The sequence below is a fragment of the Martes martes genome (assembly GCF_963455335.1).
Source record: "Martes martes genome assembly, chromosome: 5".
Lineage (NCBI taxonomy): Eukaryota > Metazoa > Chordata > Mammalia > Carnivora > Mustelidae > Martes > Martes martes.
Genome location: NC_137892.1, coordinates 105,195,392 through 105,214,883, shown reverse-complemented (window position 1 = coordinate 105,214,883; position 19,492 = coordinate 105,195,392). Strand labels below are relative to the sequence as shown.

The window sequence follows — 19,492 nt, the reverse complement described above, 5'->3', positions numbered from 1 at the left end:
TGTGAAGTACAATAAAACAGGTATGCCTGTACTTAATTTAAAGGTTGGCAACTTTCTTTCTTTTTTTTTTTTTTTTTTAATTTATTTGAGAGAGACCACACCAGCGCAAGAGAGAGCGGCATGTAGAGGAAGATGGAGAAGTAGGCTTCTGCTGAGCAGGGAGCCCAATGTAGGGGTCGATCCCAGGACCCTGGGATCATGAACCAAGCTGAAGGCAGACGCTCAAGCAACTGAGCCACCCAGGCACCCCAAGGTTGGCAACTTTCAAAAAATTTTTAAATTTCTATATATTGGCCAAACCTAATACCTTTAAGCCAATTTCAGTTTGTGATCTGTGCTATAGGAATAACAATTTAATTATCAATGCTACCACTTTATGAGCAGAGAGGTTTAGTAACTTGCCCAGGGTTGCACCGAGAGTAATAGGGGAGCCAGGACTTTACTTCATGCCTGTCTTACTCCAAAGCCTGTGCTCTGAATCCCTGCTCTCCTCCGCCTACCACATACATTCATCTATATAACCTGAGGCAGGAGTCTGTAATCCTTTTGCTGTAAAGGGCCAGGATTATAAATATTTTCCACTTTACAGGCTGTGAGGTCTCTGTCACAAATACTCAGCTGCCGTTTTAGTACAAAATCAGCCAGAGACAATATGGAAACGAATGAGCTTGGCTGTGTTCCAGTAAAACTTTATTTACAAATACAGATGGTAGGCCATATTTGGCCCATGGACAAAAGTTTACTAACACTCGCTTTAAGGGAAGAAATGTTATCTACATTTTATACCCCTAAAAAGCAAGATTGGGAAGGGAAGACTTGTCTGAGGCCATATTCTGTGTTAACTGTCACCCAAGCAACACTTTATTGATGCTACCAGATATTCTGTACTTATGTGAAAGAAGTAAGTCTGAATTTCTCTAAAATTATTGTATAGTGTACAGTCATCTCCCCTGCCCCTGTACAGCTCAAGACTATAGATTATAATGCAAGAGTATAAAAAATCATATCACTCTGGTTCCATGTTCCAACAGTAACCCAGGTAGCTAATGACAGACAGTTCTACAAAGAATTCTGTAAAATAGGATGCCTGGGTGTCTCAGTTGGTTAAGCGTCTGCCTTCAGCTGGGGTCATGATCCCAGATCTGGTCCTGGGATCAAGTCCTGCATCGAGCTCCCTGCTCAGCAGGAAGTTCGCTTTTCCCTCTCCCTCTGCCCCTCCCCGCTGCTTGGGGTCTCCCCCACCTCTCTCTCTCTCAAATAAAATCTTAAAAAATAAAATTAAAAAAGAATTCTGCATAATAGCAGGCCCATAAGCAAAATCCAGTACGGCTGTCCAGACATACACTGTGGTACCTCCCCTAAACCCAGGTGCCCTGGAAATATGAGGCAGTTGTCAGAGGCAACGTGGTCATTCATTTTCAAACTCTCTCTCAGGACGTGCCAAGGGTATAGAATACCCAGGTAAGAGAACCAGATGAACATTTATTTCCTGATACCAGAGTCAACGTATGTTAGCAGGAGCATTATTGATTTGAGTTGTCAAGTATCAAAAGTCCCAACAGGCCGTGACTACAGAAAATGATGAACATGGGCCTGCTGAGAGGAAGGTCTGGGACCGTGGCCAGCTTCCAGACAGAAAGCTCCATTAGCACAGGTAGGGAAGCCTCACTTCAAGGACTTCCAGGGCCATCAGGCAGCTGAGGTGGGCAGCTGCCTCTTGTCCAGACGACAGTTAGAACAAGCAGAGCAGATGTATGACAGCAGAACAAACCTCAGGGCTTCTGGAAACCTGACCAAAGGCAGTTAGGGCAGCTCTCTCCTCAGAGAGGTTGGGAGTGGAAGGAAGTAAATATGTCCTTGGCCTGTACGAGGGGCTGGCTGTGGACTTCATCACACTGTACAATATCCACATCCACTTTATAACTGACCACACCAAGGCCCTGTGATGGTTATTGCAGGGCATGGCACCCAGTTGTTTGGTCAAACCCCCAGGGAGATGTCATTGTTAAGGAACTTTTAGATGTGATTAATATTTAACTCTGTAGACTCTGAGTAAAGCAGATTACCCTCCCAAATGTGGGTCGGCCTCATCCAAACAGTCAAAGGCCTTACAAATGAGATCCCCCTAAAGAAAAAGGAATTCTGCCTGCAGACTGTCCAAGGACTCGCAACTGCAACATCAACTCTTCCCTGAGTCTCCAACCTGCCCTGCAGATTTCAGACTTACCAGCCATCCACAAACCTACGAGCCAATTTCTTCAAGTAAACCTATATAAATCTGTATCTTATTTATATCTGTATTCACATCGTAGGCAGACACCTGTGCCTCAGCATGGAGAAGAGCCTACCACCGAGCCCACAAGCCCAGACATGGTTACCTTTTTGCGTGGCCGAAGCTTGTCCCGCCATTCCTTCAGGTTCTGGTTATGGCTCTCATCTAGGGCCTTCAGCTTCTGGGTTTCATGTTCTACCAGGAGGTGACACTTTTCATTCTGGAACAAATTCCAGGCAGAACAGGTAAGAAACTCAGAAGGCAAAGGTGCAGAGGGCTAAAACAGACTTCATGCTATAGACATGAAGACATCAGCATTATTCATTTCTTACTTCTTCTCCTTGATTATAATTTATATGAAACTCTCTACCTATTAATACACAGATACCAAGAAACACCTGGAGGAATATTTCAGAATATTCATGTTAATAGTTCTTATTATGTGGTGGGAGCTACAGTCATTTGCATCTTCTTCTTGGTGCTTTTTTGCATTGTTTGAATTCTTCAACATGAACATTTATGTCATTTTTATAAAACTATTAACAATAAATAAAAATAAGTCCCCTAATCCCACCACTAGAGGCATCCACTGCAAAAATTTAGATGTTGTTCAGCTCACCCTGTATTATACATTTCTGACACCTGCTTCCCCCAACCCTTAACGTTACAATGTAAATATTTCTACAAAGAATTAACATTTTTCTTAATCATTCTCAATGCCTACAGAATATCCCAGTGTGGATTCATCAAATTTAAACACTCCCCTACATCTGGTCACTTAGGTTACTCTTAATTTTCACTCTTTTAAATAGCACTGTATTGTGTGCTTTGGACTGAATTGTCTCCCCAGAATTCATTATGTTGAAGCCCTAATCCCCACTGTGATGCTATTTGGAGGTGGGCCTTTAGGGAAAAATTAAGTTTAGCTGAGATCCTAGGGGTGGGGCCCTCATGATGGGATTAGTGTCCTTAGAAGAGACTAGAGAGGTGGCTTTCTCCTTCTCTGTGCCATGTGAGGACACAGCAAGAAGCAGGCCATCTGCAAGCCAGGAAGAGAGGCTGAACCCAACCACACGGGAAGCTGATTTTAGACTTCCAGGCTCCAAAACTGTGAGAAAATAAACTTGTTTAGGCCACCCAAACTGGTATTTTGTTATGGCAGCCAGAGTTAAGATAAACTATATATGTAATTTTCTGTATCTATGTCATTTCCTCCCAAGAAATTTGTGGTAAGGATGAGGACATGGACTTGACTGACGCACTCCCAACTTTACTGTTCTCTTAGGTAGGTAAGTTATCTGCCTCACAAAAGTTACTTGGATCTTTTCTCACAGGCAAAAGATACAAGCCCCTGTTGATTTCTCACAGAGAATCTAAAGCAAGGGGAAAGCACTTTCATCCAGATAGACCAACCCTATTGAGTTGGAAGAGTGAAACCCATTGGGGGATTTTTCATTTGGGGTTTCATGCTCCAGCTTCTGAGGGTTTAGAAATGTTTAGTTAGAAACAATACTCCTAGAAACAATACTCCTAGAAGCATAGAGTACCTTTGACCTGCCAGGAGCTGGGCCCTTGGGACTCTGTATGGGTTCTCTCAGTTAATCCTCCATGAGGCAGGGATGGGAAAACAGATGCAGAAGGTGAGGGGTTTGGCTAAATTTCACAGAGCAACACATGGCAGTGTCCCTACCTGACAGGCTTCAATGCCTGTCATGTTTTCTCCACACCTCTCTGCCTCTCCAGAAATTGCCAGATGGGTCTAACAGCCTGAGCAATTTCCTGAAATCGGAGATTTGAGCCTGCCCATCCCTCAGGTATGGCAATTCCTGGCTCTACCACAAGGGGGCTCTCAGTACCAGCTCCTGGGGTGGCGCCCCTCAGGCATTGGGGCAAGCTCAAGAGTCAGGAATCTTGAAGAGTTCAGGATCTCCCTGGGGAAAGGGGTCACCAGGAGGTTGGCAACACCAGGATCCCCTTCCCTGAGCCTCTTGCCATTAAGGATGATCTGAGCTGTAGGTTTTTGTGTGTGTTCTTTATCAAGTTGAGGAAGTTCCCCTTTATTCCTAGTTTACTAAGAGTGTTACCATGAATGAGTGTTAGGTTTTGTCAGATGCTTTTTCTATATGATCATGTGCCTTTTCGTTAGCCTGTTGATGTTATGGATTACATCGATTTTTGAATGTTGAACCAGCCTGGGATAAAGCCCACTTACATTCTTTTTAGATTTGTTGCAGTCAATTTGCTAATATTTTGTTTAGGATTTGTGCATCTGTGTTTATGAGAGAGAGTGGTTTGCTGTTTTCCTTGTAATGCCTGGTTTTGGCGTTAGGATAATCGGGACCCTGTGTCCCAAGACACCCAGCAGCATGCAACAGCCAGGCCCCAGGCAAAGCACTTTCAGTTCAGTCATCTCATTTACAAAGCCTCGCCACCATCCTACAAAATAGGAATTCTCTCCCCCAGCCCATACCCAGTCTGTGGAGGTAGGAACTAGAGCCTGAGAGGTAATGGGATTTGGCCAACATTACACAGCAGGATGGAAATTGTTTTAGCCCCGGCTCCTCTCAGGAGACTCCTTCCCTGTTTCTAGTTTTTGGTCCCTGAGAGAGGACTTCTTTGAGGGAAACTGAGGCAGTCCAAGAAGAGGGGGCAAGGAGAGCAGTACCTGCAGCTGCTGCAGCTCGCTCATGTTGCTCTCACACTGTGCCATCATGTCCCGCATCTGGTTCTCATGTTTTTGCTGCTGCTGTAGCCGCTCCGACTTCTGCCTCTTCTCCTCTTGCTGGGAGAACTGCCACAGAGAGAGTGAGTGCCTCAGAGGGCCACAGGTCTGGCCGGGGCACCGGGGGGTTGGGGGACACCTCCACCATTTGTTCTAGAACGCCCTGTCAGAGGGACTGCTTTGTGCACAACCCAAGTGCCCTACACCATTCAGGCTCTGTCCTCCTCCTGAGCGGAGACCCAGGCTGGTGGGGACACGACACTGTGTTGTTGTGACATGGCCACTACACAGGAGTCAGAGGAGCCCAGGGCCACCGACCCCATGTCCCCAAGCTACATGGATGATGCACAAGTGGGGTCTCGGTAGATGCTAGAGGAAGGGGTTTACTGGCGGAGGAAGCTGCAGGAAGCACCAGCATCTGAGAGGGAACAGTCCAGCAGAGCAGCTGATGAGGGGGTGACTGGTATGCCTCCTCCACGCCCCCACCCTGCAGCTCTGTCTTCCATCCCCCCAGCCGCATAAGGTGCAGGCCCCCAGCTCCAGCACACCCGCGGAGCCCCACCTGCTTGATCTTCTCACGCTGCTCCGAGGCGCTGCCCGCACCGTTGATGTGGAGGCTCTTCTTGTACATGGCCATGCGCGTCTTGCCCTCGCTCCTCTGAATCTTGGGCAGCCGCGCTTTCTCCTGCTGTTGCCGCACCTTCAGCTGCTCCACCATGCGCTGATTGTAGCGCTGCATCTGCTCCCGCTCCTGAGGGGACAGCCGCCCGGGCCAAGTTCATGGTCACATGTGCTTTGGGCCCCGGGGCAGGGGGCAGAGGGGTGGGGGGGTTGTGCAAGGAGAGGCCCAAGGCTGCCACACTCTACTCCGGAGTCCAGGATCCACGTGGTCCCAAGTGCCCAGCAGAGCAAGGCTGGTCTCGTTTTACTTCTACTGTTAAATTTTTAAAGTGAGAACAGAAAATGTTGCTTTTTGTAAATGTTTGGGATTTTTACCTTCTAAATGCCTTCTCATATGATCTGTGGTCACATGCCATTAAAGCTAATACCACAGAGCAAAATGTACACAGACAGGAATGGTTCATCATTCTTAATGGCAGGTGTCAATTAAAAGCCTTATTAAATTTGAGTTTTTCCTTCACCTAACACCTGTTTGTATTTCAAAACTTGGCATGGCTGTCACCTCCTCCAAGGAGCTTCCCCTGACTTCCTAGCCAGGTTGGGCACCCTTATTAGAGCTGCCATAGCCCTGTGCTGACTGCTATCATTGCATTTAGATTAGGAATTGTAATTACCCACTGACTATACATCCACAGCTTGGTTTGTCTGTCTCTGTTCCCACTAAGGGGATCAAACCAAGACAGACAATCACACAGAAGTAGAGGGCACTCTGGCCCCACAGAGCAGGGGCCCTTGCCTGGTCTGAGGGGGTTAAGGAAGGCTTCCCGGCAGAAGTGGTGTTTAAGTTGAGACTTAAAAGCATTCTGAGGGAATGCATGCAAAAGAGAGTGATAAGGGGGAAATGGAAAGATGAGGGAGAAGAGAAAAAAGTGAAAGACACACCCTAAGGAGTCCATGAGGGAGCTGCCATCTGCTTCCCTACATGGTTTCCCCTATTCCTGGCACCTCCACCTGAGGCAGGACATCCCCCAAGAACCTCCCCAGGCCCCACTGCGACCAAAACCCGGCTCCTCTTGGGAGCACAGATCATACTCAAGTGGCACCCTGTCACGGCGTGGCCTCACGGCGTGGCCTCACGGCCCTACCCAGTCCTTTTGGTGGCAGCCTTGGTGGCCCACCCAGCCGGGGACCTCACCTTCTCGTGCTTGCGCACCAGCTCATGCCGCTGGAGAAAGTACTGGTCCTTGAGCTGCTGCTTCACCAGTTGGTGCCTCTCCTGCAGGTGATGCTCCTCCATTTCCCATAGGGCGGCCTCCCGGTCTGTGAAGGATGAGGCCTGATGAGATGCTTATGGCCAGAGCCCCACTGGGCCAGGAGAGCAGTACACCAGGAAGTAACCAGAGTCAGAAGCCACAGAAACCAGAGACCTAGGCTGGAGCCCCTCTCATTCACTAGGATTTGGGACAGGTAACAAACCTTCTCCAGGCCTCCACTCCTGCTTCTGCCAAATGGGTACAACCATAGCACAGAGGGAGAAGTGTTCTCGGAGGACTTATTTATGTTCAGTGTTTCTTAACGGGCATGTGGGAAGGGCTCTTGGAGCTCCATGAAGAAGCCAGGACAGCTCTCTGTCGCTATTTCGTCCTTTGGAAAATGTGGGACACCCTCCTTGGCCACTGCACGTCCCTTATATAAACATTATTGAGACAGCAGTATCTGGCATTTTATCACTGGAAGTCTATGATCTGATCCTCTGCTCAGCCAAAGGCAGGGCGCCGGTGTCAGAGGACCACCTCAGGCCCCGCGAGACACACAGCAGGCTGCGCTCAACCCACGAAGAATGGTCAGTTTATGTCACTGCATTCCTGTTCTGTGAACACCGGAGCTGCCCACAGTACTCAGAATGGTGATTTGGCTTCCTGACCAAAACCAGAACCACTGTCCCCTGAGGAGGGTGGGTCTTCTCGATACTGTGGGACAAAAAAAGAAAATGAGGGCAACATCTGTGGCTCCTCAGAACATCAGGTACCCCATTTCGCAGCCCCATCCCCAAGTACTGAGGGGTCCACACTGCTCAGCTGCATGAGCCGTCACAGCGCTTTGCTGTGTCCGTAAGCAAGAGACGGTGCAAGAACCTTGGCCCTATGTTGTTTACTTCTTCACAACAGGCTGCTCTGTTGGCTCAAAAGCCCGCAAGCACCACACTCAAATTTTCACCATCCAACTGTTATACATGCAGTTCAAACAACAGATTTTTGGCCACTGAGAGCCCACTTGCTTTGCACACCCCACAAAACCACACCAAACTAGATGAGATAAAGCCCAGGCAGTAGAAAGACCCTAAGCCGAGCTACCCTTCAGAGCTCTATCCCAGGACCCCACCCTGCCAAGTGACCCCATCCAGATACAGAAGCCCTCCCTCCGCAGCAGTTCCTCTGCCCTCTCTCTGGGAGTGGCCCACACTGGGGTCTCCAGAAGGTGCTGGGCTGTGAGGGACCTGCGGGCATGCAAACTGTCAGCCCCACCACAGCAGGGTGGTAAGGAGCCCAGCTTGGAGAGGAGATCCGCAGTCAAGGCCCACTCTACCACCCATCAGCAGAGCAACCCCAGCCACAGCACAGTAGCTCCACAAGCCTCCGTTTCCTCGTCTACAAGAACACCTTGCTGCATTAAGGTGAAGATTCAAGGAGACCGAGCCATGAGGACTGGCACACGGCCTGGCAAAGCAGTCGCTCAATATGCTATAGCTCTCATACGGGGCTCAATACTGTCTGATGCCCGGCACCCCGTTCACCCAGTGGACCTATTACAATTTCTACCCACTCTCCATCGCTTTCTTTCTTTCTTCCTTCCTCGACATCAAGAATAATGTCAAATAGTGTTGGTGACAACTGGTTTCTGTGCCTCAGCCCCGGCTTCAGGGGGGGCTGTCCCCACATTTCGCCCTGAAGGAATGTCTTTTCTTTTTAGGATGGAGAAGCACCTTGCAGTTCCTAGCAGAGCCCACTCTCTGGCACCCACCTCGAAGGAGTTCCTGCTTCTTAGTGAGACACTCGCGCTCCTTGTCACAGATCTCCCGCCTGTTGTCAGCAGTGATCTTCTTCATCGCCAGCTCCAAGTCCTCCTTCTGCTTGGCCAGGAAGTCCCGGTCCTGTGTGGGAGAGAGAACAGACCTTTATGCTGGCTTCGGCACCTCGCCCTCTACTACTATTACAGAAGAAAGGTCATCACGAGCAGCGAAGAAAACATGTGGAAATGTGAGACTTAGAGACACGTCAACCAGTTGTGGCACATGCACCCTGTGGCATGTGGACCTTGATTCAAACAAATTGTAAAACAGAAGAATTAATGAGACAACTGGAAATGTAAATAATGATTCAAATGCAAATATGTCAGTAATTATTGTTAAATATTTAAAGTTTTAGGTACATTTATAGTATTGTGGATTTATTTTTTAAAGATACATACTGAAACATTTATAGGTGAAATGATAGGATATGTGGGGTTTGATTCAAAATAACACAGAAGGGTGGGGGAGTAAGGGGACATGAGTTCCTAATTCCTAAGATCAGGTAATGAGGGCGTTCCTGTTGCATCTCTTTCTGCCCTGTTTTTAATTTGCCATCATAAAGGTTAAAAAATTAAAATTTAAAAATTTTAGGGAACACATAAGCAGAAACAAAAGTCCCCAGAAATCCTATCACCCAGGAGTAGCAGCTGGTTTGGGTTTATCTATACAAACATGTTTCTGCAAAAGGACTTAAGATTTGTACACCCATGTTCATAACAGCATTATTCACAATAGCTATGGGATGGAAACAACGATCCACAGACAGAAAGGTGCATAAATAAAATGTAGTACAGATAGACCATGGAATATTACTCGGCCCTGAAAAAGGAAGGAGCTTCTTATGTGTACTACGACATGGGTGACTCTCAAGGGCCTGCTAAACTGAAGTAAAGCAGACACAAAAGAACAAATACCGTATGTTCCCACATTTAGGAGGTCAGATTTGTGGAGGCAGAAAGTAGAATGGTGGTTGCCAGGGACGGGGGGAGGGTTATCATGGGGTGTTACTACTTATTTGGTAGTTTCAGTTTTGCCAGATAAAGGGTTCTAAAGAGGGGTGGTGGGGATGGTTGGCACAATGGGGTGAATGTACTTAATACCACTGAACTGGACGCTAAAAATGCTTCAGATGCTAAATTCTGTTATATATGTTTTACTATAATTTTTAAAAAATGAAAAATACCTTTCCATGTCCTAATGTAATCTTCTATCAAATGAGTTTTAATGGCTAAAAATACTTCATGGCCCAGGTGTACCCTAGCTTATTCACCCAATACTCAATACTTAATGGGTTATTTCCAGGTTGTCTCTATTTTAGATGGTGCTGCTCTTCAGCCTCTGGGTGCTGTTTATAAACCTCTGTGATGATTTATCCTCAGGATTAGTCTCTAGAAATAGAAAATCCAGGCCAACAATGTGCACATTTTTGAGGCTCTTGATGCCACTGCCAAAATGGTCTCCTTGAAGAGCCAATCTACTCTCCCTGTGAGGGGATGGGGGCCATCTCTCCCACCCTCCCCAGCCCGGAATTCTTTTTCTGATGATAGCATCAAGGGACAGGTTGTAGGACAGAATGATGGTGTCCTGGAGAAAACACAAAGTCTGGAGACAGACTGAGTTTGAGGCCGTGCCCCATATTGCTAACTCTGGAGAGTCACCTCCCTGAACCTTAGTTTCTTCCTCTGCAAAGGGAAAACCAAACACCACCTACCCCAGATAGTATACAAAGCATTTTTAAGTGTACATTTGGGGGCAGAGGGAGCAAAATATACAGACTCCATAGTGGGAGAAAAATAAGCACATGGTCTGACAAGGGCTACAAAGAAGGCTGGTGAGGCTGGGGCAGAGGGGACTGAATCAAGCTGGGAGAGGCTGGCTGGGACCAGACCCACACAACTTTGTAAGCACATAAGGAGGCTGGCCTATCTTATGAACAAAGTGGAAGCCACTGAAGGTTTTCAGGACACAAGACCATAGTGGGAGGGTAACATGATCAGATTTGGAATCTGTGTTGATCGCATTGGCTGGTGGGAGAGAAAACTGTAGGAAAGCAAGAGAGGAAGCAGGGAGACTAGCTGGGAGGCTACTGCAGCAGTTCAGGCAAAAGATGACCATGGCCAGAAGTCACAGAGATGCATACAAAGTGGATAGACCCAGAGACAGTCTGGAGCTTAAAAAAAAAAAAAAAAAAAATGCTTTTAGGAAGTGATAAAGGGTTGGAGGGAAAGGAGGTGTCAGGAATGACAAGGTTTCTGGCCTGACAGCAGGATGGAAGGCAATGCCCCCTTGGAATCCAAGAATAGGGCCAGGTCCAGGAGATCATGGGTTTGATGTATGAGATTCCAAAAGATGCTAAGTGGGCTGGTGGATGTGATGGGTTATTCAAGGAGGTGGGCCATACAAACCACCCGAAGACAAGGCAGGAGGCACTAAACACTTTGGAAGAGGAAAGAGGGGGATGTAAAGGGCTGGAATGTCCAGAAACAGGAGCTTACTCCTAGCTGGAGTGAGAGCAGTCAAGGAAGGCTGCATGGGGGAGGTGCTAACAAGGATAGGCTGGATTTAAGCACTCAGAATGAGAGATGGGTATGCAAGGGGCAAGGCACAGGCATAGATAGAGGGGGAACTTCATCTTTCAGGGTCTCAAACCTGGGACTCTCCAACCCCTCTGCTCCCCAACTAAGGGGCAAGGACTCACCAGAATCTGCTTCTTCTGCGCATGCTCCTCCATCTTCTGCTTCATGCTCTCCTTCCGCTGTTGCCTGGGGAGCTTCTCCACCTCGTTCTTCACCTGCACCAGAAACAGCAGAGAGTGGCGGGGTCAGGCTCCCTCCTCACATTTCCTAGAAAATAAGTCTTCAACCCTTGAACTCCTGGGTCAGGAAGACCAAAGGTGAGGTTCAGCTTTCTAGGCACCGGCCCCCAACCCCACTCTCCACCAAGCCCCTCTGACAGGGGTCCTGACAAGCCTACTCCCATCTGCTGCTGGCTCTGGCTCTGGCTCTGGATTCCCCCAGAGCCAGAGGTGCGGCTTTTGCTGCTTGTGTCCAGCCCTCTTCTGATGGCAGCACCTCCCTTTCCCTCAGAGGGGCAGCCTTGCTCCACCTTTGTCCAGTACTGTCCCCTCAGAAGCCTTTTTAGACATTTTCTTCCTCATTACCCACCCCCATGAAATGCTAATCCCACAGATAAACTGTCAATCTGTTAAGCCATTATAATAACTGAAGCTATTTTTAACCCCTCAGGCTTGCGATCTCCGATCTCCGATCTCCGTGGAAAAGACAACACACACTTCAGGTACGTCTCCTCAGTGCCTGAGGTTCAAACAGGGCTGACAGCGCCCGCCCCCTCCATCTGGCTCTAGGCCAGACACAGGACGGTGCAGGCTGTCAGTCACCGTACTCCACACCCTGGCCTCGGGGACTGGTTCAGAGGTAAGCATATGACCCTCCCTGGGCCGGTGAGAGCTTTAGTATGTGTGCTGGAACCATCGAATAAAGCCACTGTCTATCCTCTGAGGTTGCTAAACTGGGAGGATGGAGGCCACGGTGGGTCACCCCAGAGTGGCCGGCCGGAGACAAAACTCAATGCTGGGAAGCAATACCAAAACCTGAAAAGGAAGGATTCCTGGTGACACTTCTGCCCTCCTGGTCAGAGGCCAGTAGGTGTTTTCAAGCCAGCTGGAAATGGGCGTCTCTCTTTTATAACAGAAGAGGGAGAAGAGATTCGTGGTAGTTCTAAGGCACCCAGAGTTCTTCACACAGTTCTGAAAAACCCACACCTTAACAAGTCCCTGACACCCCAAAACTCACTGACAAAGGGCTCTTAGGAGCTGCTGGTAGAAAAATACTGTCCAGGGGGTAGAAAAATACTGTCCTAGGTGGCTCAGTGGGTTAAAGCCTCTGCCTTCGGCTCGGGTCATGATCTCAGGGTCTTGGAATCGAGCCCCACATCGGGCTCTCTGCTCAGTGGGGAGCCTGCTTCCTCTTCTCCCTCCCTGTCTGCCTCTCTGCCTACTTGCGATCTCTGTCTGTCAAATAAGAAAATAAAATCTTTAAAAAAAAAAAAAAAGAAAAATACTGTCCAGGATTAAAAGTACATTCCAGGGGAGGTCTTCTGGCCTGGTGAGTATAAGCCAAAGCAGCCTCTCTCTCCTGCTGACTACAATGAAAAACCCTGGGTAAAATACAAAAAACAACTACCCAAGAGCTTTGAAAAGTAAACAAAAACAGGTGGCCATTGGAGGAGTCAAAACTTAGAGAAGAGGTTAGGACAGGGGCGAGTCTCCTAATTTTTCAGTTTCCTGGGTTTTTTTCCTTTTGCGCTCCTGGCTTTGCACCAGTCCCAAACCTGCACAGTGGTGTGGTGGGAACAGTGACTCAAATTCCATAAGAAACCTCATGTTCTGGCAGAGGACCGGGAAAAGAGGCTTGTGCAGGTCAGAGAGCATGTGGAAAGAACCCCAGAGAGAAGGCAGCAGAAGGAGGGAAACCCTAATTCTGTGCATGAGCCCACACACATCTCAAGCTCACCTGAGCTGAGCGGTACAAGACAGACCCAAAGCAGTATAGCAGGGGCTTTGAAAACTACATGACGATGCGAGCCGCCACCCTCAGAAGCCAAGACAGACCCTGTGCTCTGAGCCTACCAGGATCTGACTGCCTGCTAAAACAAAATCGCCAACATTCTCTAGACTGTAATGGGACCTAGAGTATACAGACCGTAACATTCAAAATGTCAGTGATCAGTAAATGTCAGTAAATCCAAAATGACTCTACATACAAAGAATCAGGAAATTGGACCGATTTTCAAAGAAAAAAATCATCACATGCCAATTCCAAGATGACCCAGACATTAGAATTACCAGACAAAAACTTTAAGGCAGCTATTGTAACCGCACTCCGTCAGGTGAAGGTAAACATACCTGAGGTTAATGGAAAGAGAGAATGTTGCCACAGAGAAATACAAACCCTAAAAAAGAGACAAGGGACACCGGGGTGGCTCAATCATTTAAGCATGTGATGCTTGGTTTCAGCTCAGGTCATGATCTCGGAGTCATAGGATCGAGCCCCACATCGGGCTCTGTGCTCAGTGCAGAGTCTGCTTCTCCCTCTCCCTCTGCCCTTCCATCCCCGCACACAGGCACGTGCTCTCCCTTTCTCTGTCTCACATAAATAAAATCTTCAAAAAAGAGGCACACAAAAAACTTAGGACCAAACAATACAGCATCTGACACCAAACACAGAAAGCACTGGATGGAGTGGAGGTGACAGAGGGGCCAGTAAATTTGGAGAGTAATAAAAATTATACAACATGAACAACCAAGAGAAAGGATGACAAAGACTAAAGCTTTAGAGACTTACAGGAAAATACCAAAGGTGTAACATTCGTGTTTTGGGGAGTGCCAGAAAGAAAGGAGAAAAAGACGGGTATAGAAAACGTACATCTCTAATGGCCAAAACCTCCTGGATTCCGTGGCAGTGAACGGCATCTTGAGAGTAGGGTTCCTGTCTCTTTTGCTCAGTACCTGCAGCACCTAGCACAGTGCCCTGCGTGTGGATAGTCCGTACAAGAGGTGCTGAGTAGCTCTCATTTTGATAGGAGGTAACTGGGACCCAGGAAAGTTTCTGTCCAAGGCTCAACACAGTTAGTGATCCAGAACCAGGCCTGACTCCCAAGCCTCTGCTCCCTGCACTGGAGCTGGGGGTGTGCTTCATACAGCATCATACCCCAGCCCATTGGCCTGGCTCTCAGCAGGAGGGCCGGGAGCAGGGTAAGGCCAATGAGGTGCCCCCGCCAGGCATAAAAGGGAATACCATAAACTTCAGTAATCAAGATAAATTACATTTAAAAATCTCAAAATTCATGTCCCAAATCATGACTATCGAAATTTTTTTTTTGAAGACTTTATTTATTTGACAGAGAGCACAAGCAGAGGGAGCAGCAGGCAGAGGGACAAGGAGAAGCAGGCTCCCCGCAGAGTAGAGGGCCTGACACGGGACTCGATCCAGGACTCTGGGACCATGACCTGAGCCAAAGGCAGACGCCTAACAGACTGAGCCCCCCAGGAGCCCCATGAATATCAAAATTGTAAATACAGACAGGATCCCGCCCTGTATTTGCAGGACTCAACCTTATTACCTTACATTAATCTTGGTCCTATTGGAGGCTGATTTCAAGTAGCTGACATTCTGTTCACCATGAATATTTTGCAGTTAGTTTTTATTTTAAAACACCACACTAGAATATTATTTGATGAGCAAGGTTTTTGGAGCTCCCGTAAGTTTTGTGCCCACATGTCTCACCCCAGCTGTGGCCCTGCAGCGGCCCAAGGCCCCCTGGATACAACAAATGTCACGCCCACACACTGCGGTCTGGGAGCCGGGCTCTGAGGCCGCCAGCCCCACAGACCACCCTTAGAGGCTGTCTGGACACTGGGAACTGCCCACCAAGTATGCCCCCGCCTGCCGGCGACAGGCTCCACAGAGGGAGGTGTGAGCTGTTCTTTGGGACCCAGATGCCCTTCCCCAGGGCAGGCTGGGAAATCTGCCTCTCTCCCTTTGTCTCCAGACCATCTGCCTCTTTGCCACCCTCCCCTTCCTCTTCCAGCTGGGAGAGGAAAGAGAAGAAGAGCCACGTGGGTCCCAACTAGGGGACTGCTTTTTGGGGAGAAGGAAGGCAGGGCACAGAAGACACACTGTGTTTGCCCCCAGCACCCGCTCCCCCTTCTGCTGAAAGCATCTCAGATCCCCCTGGGCTGCCATGCCTTCCTTCTCCCCTGTTCTCTTTCAGCTGCGGTTGCTAGGCTGGGAGGATGTCCAGAAAACTGCCTAGGAGTCAAGTCAACACAAGACAGCAAATGACGGAGAAGTGGCTCTTCGCGGGACAGCTGGGCCAGACACAAGGACACGAGCTCCCGGAAGCAGGGCTCAGCAGGGGTTCTGATCACTTGCAACCTAGACACCCCCAGCCTCTGCCCAACACATACTCACCTCCTTCTTCATCAGTTTGAGCTGCTCCTGGAACTTGGTGTAGTCCCGGTCCTGCTCCAGCCGGATCCGCTTGGCCTCCTCCCGGCGGCGCACGGCGTGGTCCTGCTCCATCTTCTCCACCTGCTGCTTCTGCTGACGCTCCAGGTTCTCCAGCTCCGTGTCGAAGAACTTCTTCTTGGCCTAGAAGAAGCAGAAGGAGAAATTTAGCAAAGTCGCTTTGTACCCGGGAGGAAGATGGAAATCGAGATGGGGCGAGCCCAGAGCTGATCAGGCCTGGACTTGAATCCCAGCTCGACCACCTCTGCCATGTGACCTGGGACAAGTCACCCAGCCTCTGCAAGTCTCCATTTCCTCATGCAAAAGGGAGACTGGACTGTCTACCTTGCAAGGTTCTTGCATGGTGCTCAACAAAGGTCCGTCCCCTTCTGGAGACCTTCCCAAATGACTCAGAGAAGCACTGAGACTTTCCTGAGATTCTGTGTTCACAAGTCAAGGCCTCGTGAGATCAGGAAACCACAGGAACTTGGCTCCCTACTGCCTGTAAGAAAACACAGGGCAAGAAGCCCTCCAGGACCCGTCCTTTCTCGCACTCACATTGATCTCTTGTTCGAAACGTTTGTGCATCTGCTCCAGCTGCAGCTCGTGCTTGCTGCTCAACTGGGTCTGGTTCCGATGTTCTTCTTTCTGGAGCAGCCGAAGCTCACGGAGCTCCTGGCGCCTGAGGGGTGAAGAATGTGCAGCTCAGTGACCACAGAACTCACAGGTGGACACGTGGAAGGCTGGAGCGTGGGATGGGGCATAGGCATGACTAGAACTCGGGCTGAATTTGACATTTATGGACAGGCAAGACACTAATTATTTATGTATGAGACTACTTAGAAATCTATAAGAGAAAACGGAGGAGCCTACTTTTATTTTTTTCTTTTAAGATTTTGTTTATTTGACAGACAGATATCACAAGTAGGCAGAGGCAGGCGGGGGGGTGGGAGGAGGCAGGCTCCCCGCTGAGCAGAGAGCCCGATGTGGGGCTGGATCCCAGGACCCTGGGACCATGACCTGAGCCAAAGGCAGAGGCTTAACCCACTGAGCTACCCAGGCGCCCCAAGGAGGAGCCTACTTTTAAAAAGGAACACAAAACATGAATAGACATGAAAGAAAAAACAAAAAGTCATTTTTAAATTACCTAATATGGATATGAGGAACAAACTGAAAATTCCATTTTCATTAAAAAGGCAAGAGGATAGGGCAATTGATACTTTCATAACTTGCTGTATGGACTGGTACATTCTCGAGGATAACTGGTAATAAGTTCATGCCTTTTTCTTTTTCAAGATATTGTTTATTTATTTGACAGAGAGAAAGCATACAAGCAGGGGGAGCAGCTGTGGGAGGGGGAGAAGCAGGCTGCCCACCGAGCAGGGAGCACAAAGCAGGACTCGATCCCAAGACCCTGGGACCATGACCTGAGCTGAAGGCAGATGCTTAACTGAGCCACCCAGGTGCCCAAGTTCATGCCTTTTGACACAGTATTTCCATTTCTAGGTATCGATTCTAAAGAAATATTCATAGATGCACAATTGAATAAGGATATCCATAACAAAAGTGTTTGTAATAGTCCAAAACTGAAAATGACTTAAATGTCCATCATATAGGTTTAGTTAGATAAATTAAAATATATTCACCTGATGTTAATTTTGTGTATAGAACCATGAAAAAAAATCAAGTTTTAGAAAATATTTAATTACATGGAAAAACACCGTTTAAAAACAGGACAATCTGGGGCACCTGGGTGGCTTAGTGGGTTAAGGCCTCTGCCTTGGGCTCAGGTCATGGTCCCAGGGTCCTGGGATCGAGCCCGGCGTCGGGATCTCTGCTCAGCAGGGAGCCTGCTTCCTCCTCTCTCTGCCTGCCTCTCTGCCTACTTGTGATCTCTCTCTGTCAAATAACATTAAAAAAATCTTTAAAAAAAATGTTTAAAAAAAACAGGACAATTTAAAAAAAAAATTCTATGTGAACAGATCTGGAATGATCTTTAAGTGAAAAAAGCAAGGTGGTGACAAGTGGGTCTATTACGTTACCCTACCATATGGGTGAAAAACAAAAAGAAAAGACAACTCATGTGTCTGTGTGTGTTCACTTTCTTATTCAAACACTGTTCTTCAAGAAGGATTACATTATCAAATATTATCACAGAGAGGGGAACTAGATGCCTGGCAGGAAAGGGAGGGAGGGAGATTTTTCACTATTTACCCTCTTCTTTTTGTGTTTGTTTTTGCTTTTGTTTCTTTCAATTTTGAACCATGATATTATATTACCTATTCAAAATACCAATACAATAAAAACTTGACCTAAACCTCAGAGTATACCTTAATTTCCTAACACATATATTGTCAATGTGTATATATGTTTATGTTTACTCACACAAAGAAATAACTGTAGGATAAACTCCAAAGTGCTACCTGTGTTTCTTTCTAGGCAAATCCATTAAAGATTAACATGAATCAGAAAAGAAAATGACACAGAAAGAACGTGGGCCTCCTGACGATGAATCAGGGCTCCTTGGCAGCCTCTCAGGGTTTGGGTCCATGAGGCCTGTGTCCTGTTCTCCACCGAGTTCATCTGCCCCCCAACTGCTGTCCGAGAGAGGCTAGCACACTCTCAGGGGCCAGAGGGACCTTGTTTGGGTCTTAGCTCTGCTGACTTCCGGCTGGGTGCCCTCAGGCAGTCACTCAATCTCTCGGCCCCTCTTCCTGCATCTGTAAATGGCAAAGATCGTGTCTACCTCTCAGGTTCTTTGAGGGTTAAATACGGGGATGCCTGTTGTGCCCCCTGACAGGCACAGACATGGTAACTAGGTGCTAAAACTAAGCTAAGTTTTTACCAACTAAGTGGAAACTGCTGGAGTGATCATGAGAAAGAAGAGGCAAAGGCTGCCCGTTCTCTGGGAAATCAGAGACACTCTCCACAGCCACATAAAGAAGCTTCCATCTGAGTCTCTGCTCATTGGGCAGTGAGAGGGTTGAGTGTTAACGAAGACACAGAAATCCCGACTCCAAAGAAACTAAGGCTCGTAGAACCCCTGGCCAAAAAAACGAAGGAATACAAGAGAAGGTGGGCAGCCAGGTTTGAACACTACCTCCCTGCCCCACCTGGGTTCTCACAAGGGAAGGCAGGCCGAGACGGGCTGATGTCCTATAAGGAAGATATCACTGGCACCAGCAATTTTAGGGAAAAAGAGAAAGAACTCTGACCTAGAAGTCTCAATCTGGGAGAGTATCTGGTCACACGGTTCGAAAGCCTGTGTGTGACCCAGTTCTCTGGACATCCTAGCATCCATGAAGGCCGGGGATGGGATAGTGGTGGGGTGGGGGGTGACAGCCAGCCTGGGAACAAAGAGAGCCTGCCACATCCCTGCGCAGCCCAGCCGCCTCGCTGGGTGTACAGGACGGTCGGCCCTCCAGACCAGGACCAAGGCCCTCGAACTCTGCGATGTCTTGCCTTTAAACCTAAGCAACACACAGCTCCTCTCCTTAGCAAAAGGGTGGGGGCCTCAGGCCAGGGCCAGCAGGCATCGATTCGAGATGGGGTATAGTGGGTCTACAGTTTTAACCCAGGAACCTGAGCCGCCCAGAGAGGAGACGATAGGATGGAAACGCAGCCCTTGAGGTCTGAGCCTTAGGAGCACAGGTCACCTCCAGGTGACCAAGAAAATGGAAGGGGGTGTCATCCTCTAAGAGCAACCATCCTCCCTCCCACCCTCTATTGTGAGCCTCCCCAGCCCCCATGATCAGGATGCGTGTGTGTTTGTGTGTGTG

The 19,492-nt window shown here is 48.3% G+C and overlaps 1 protein-coding gene across 1 annotated transcript in view; it reads right to left on the bottom strand.

The window, feature by feature from the left end:
• STK10 (serine/threonine kinase 10) overlaps positions 1-19,492 on the bottom strand; it is a gene marked incomplete at its 5' end in the record, with an annotated part of 116,684 nt that overhangs the window by 11,156 nt on the left and 86,036 nt on the right. Inside the window, 8 exons of the mRNA XM_080804392.1 lie at positions 2,379-2,492; positions 4,938-5,063; positions 5,557-5,745; positions 6,811-6,935; positions 8,637-8,766; positions 11,384-11,476; positions 15,678-15,857; positions 16,272-16,395. Of these exons, the coding sequence (XP_080660518.1) occupies positions 2,379-2,492; positions 4,938-5,063; positions 5,557-5,745; positions 6,811-6,935; positions 8,637-8,766; positions 11,384-11,476; positions 15,678-15,857; positions 16,272-16,395 (1,081 nt within the window). The remainder of the gene's footprint in view (positions 1-2,378; positions 2,493-4,937; positions 5,064-5,556; positions 5,746-6,810; positions 6,936-8,636; positions 8,767-11,383; positions 11,477-15,677; positions 15,858-16,271; positions 16,396-19,492) is intronic.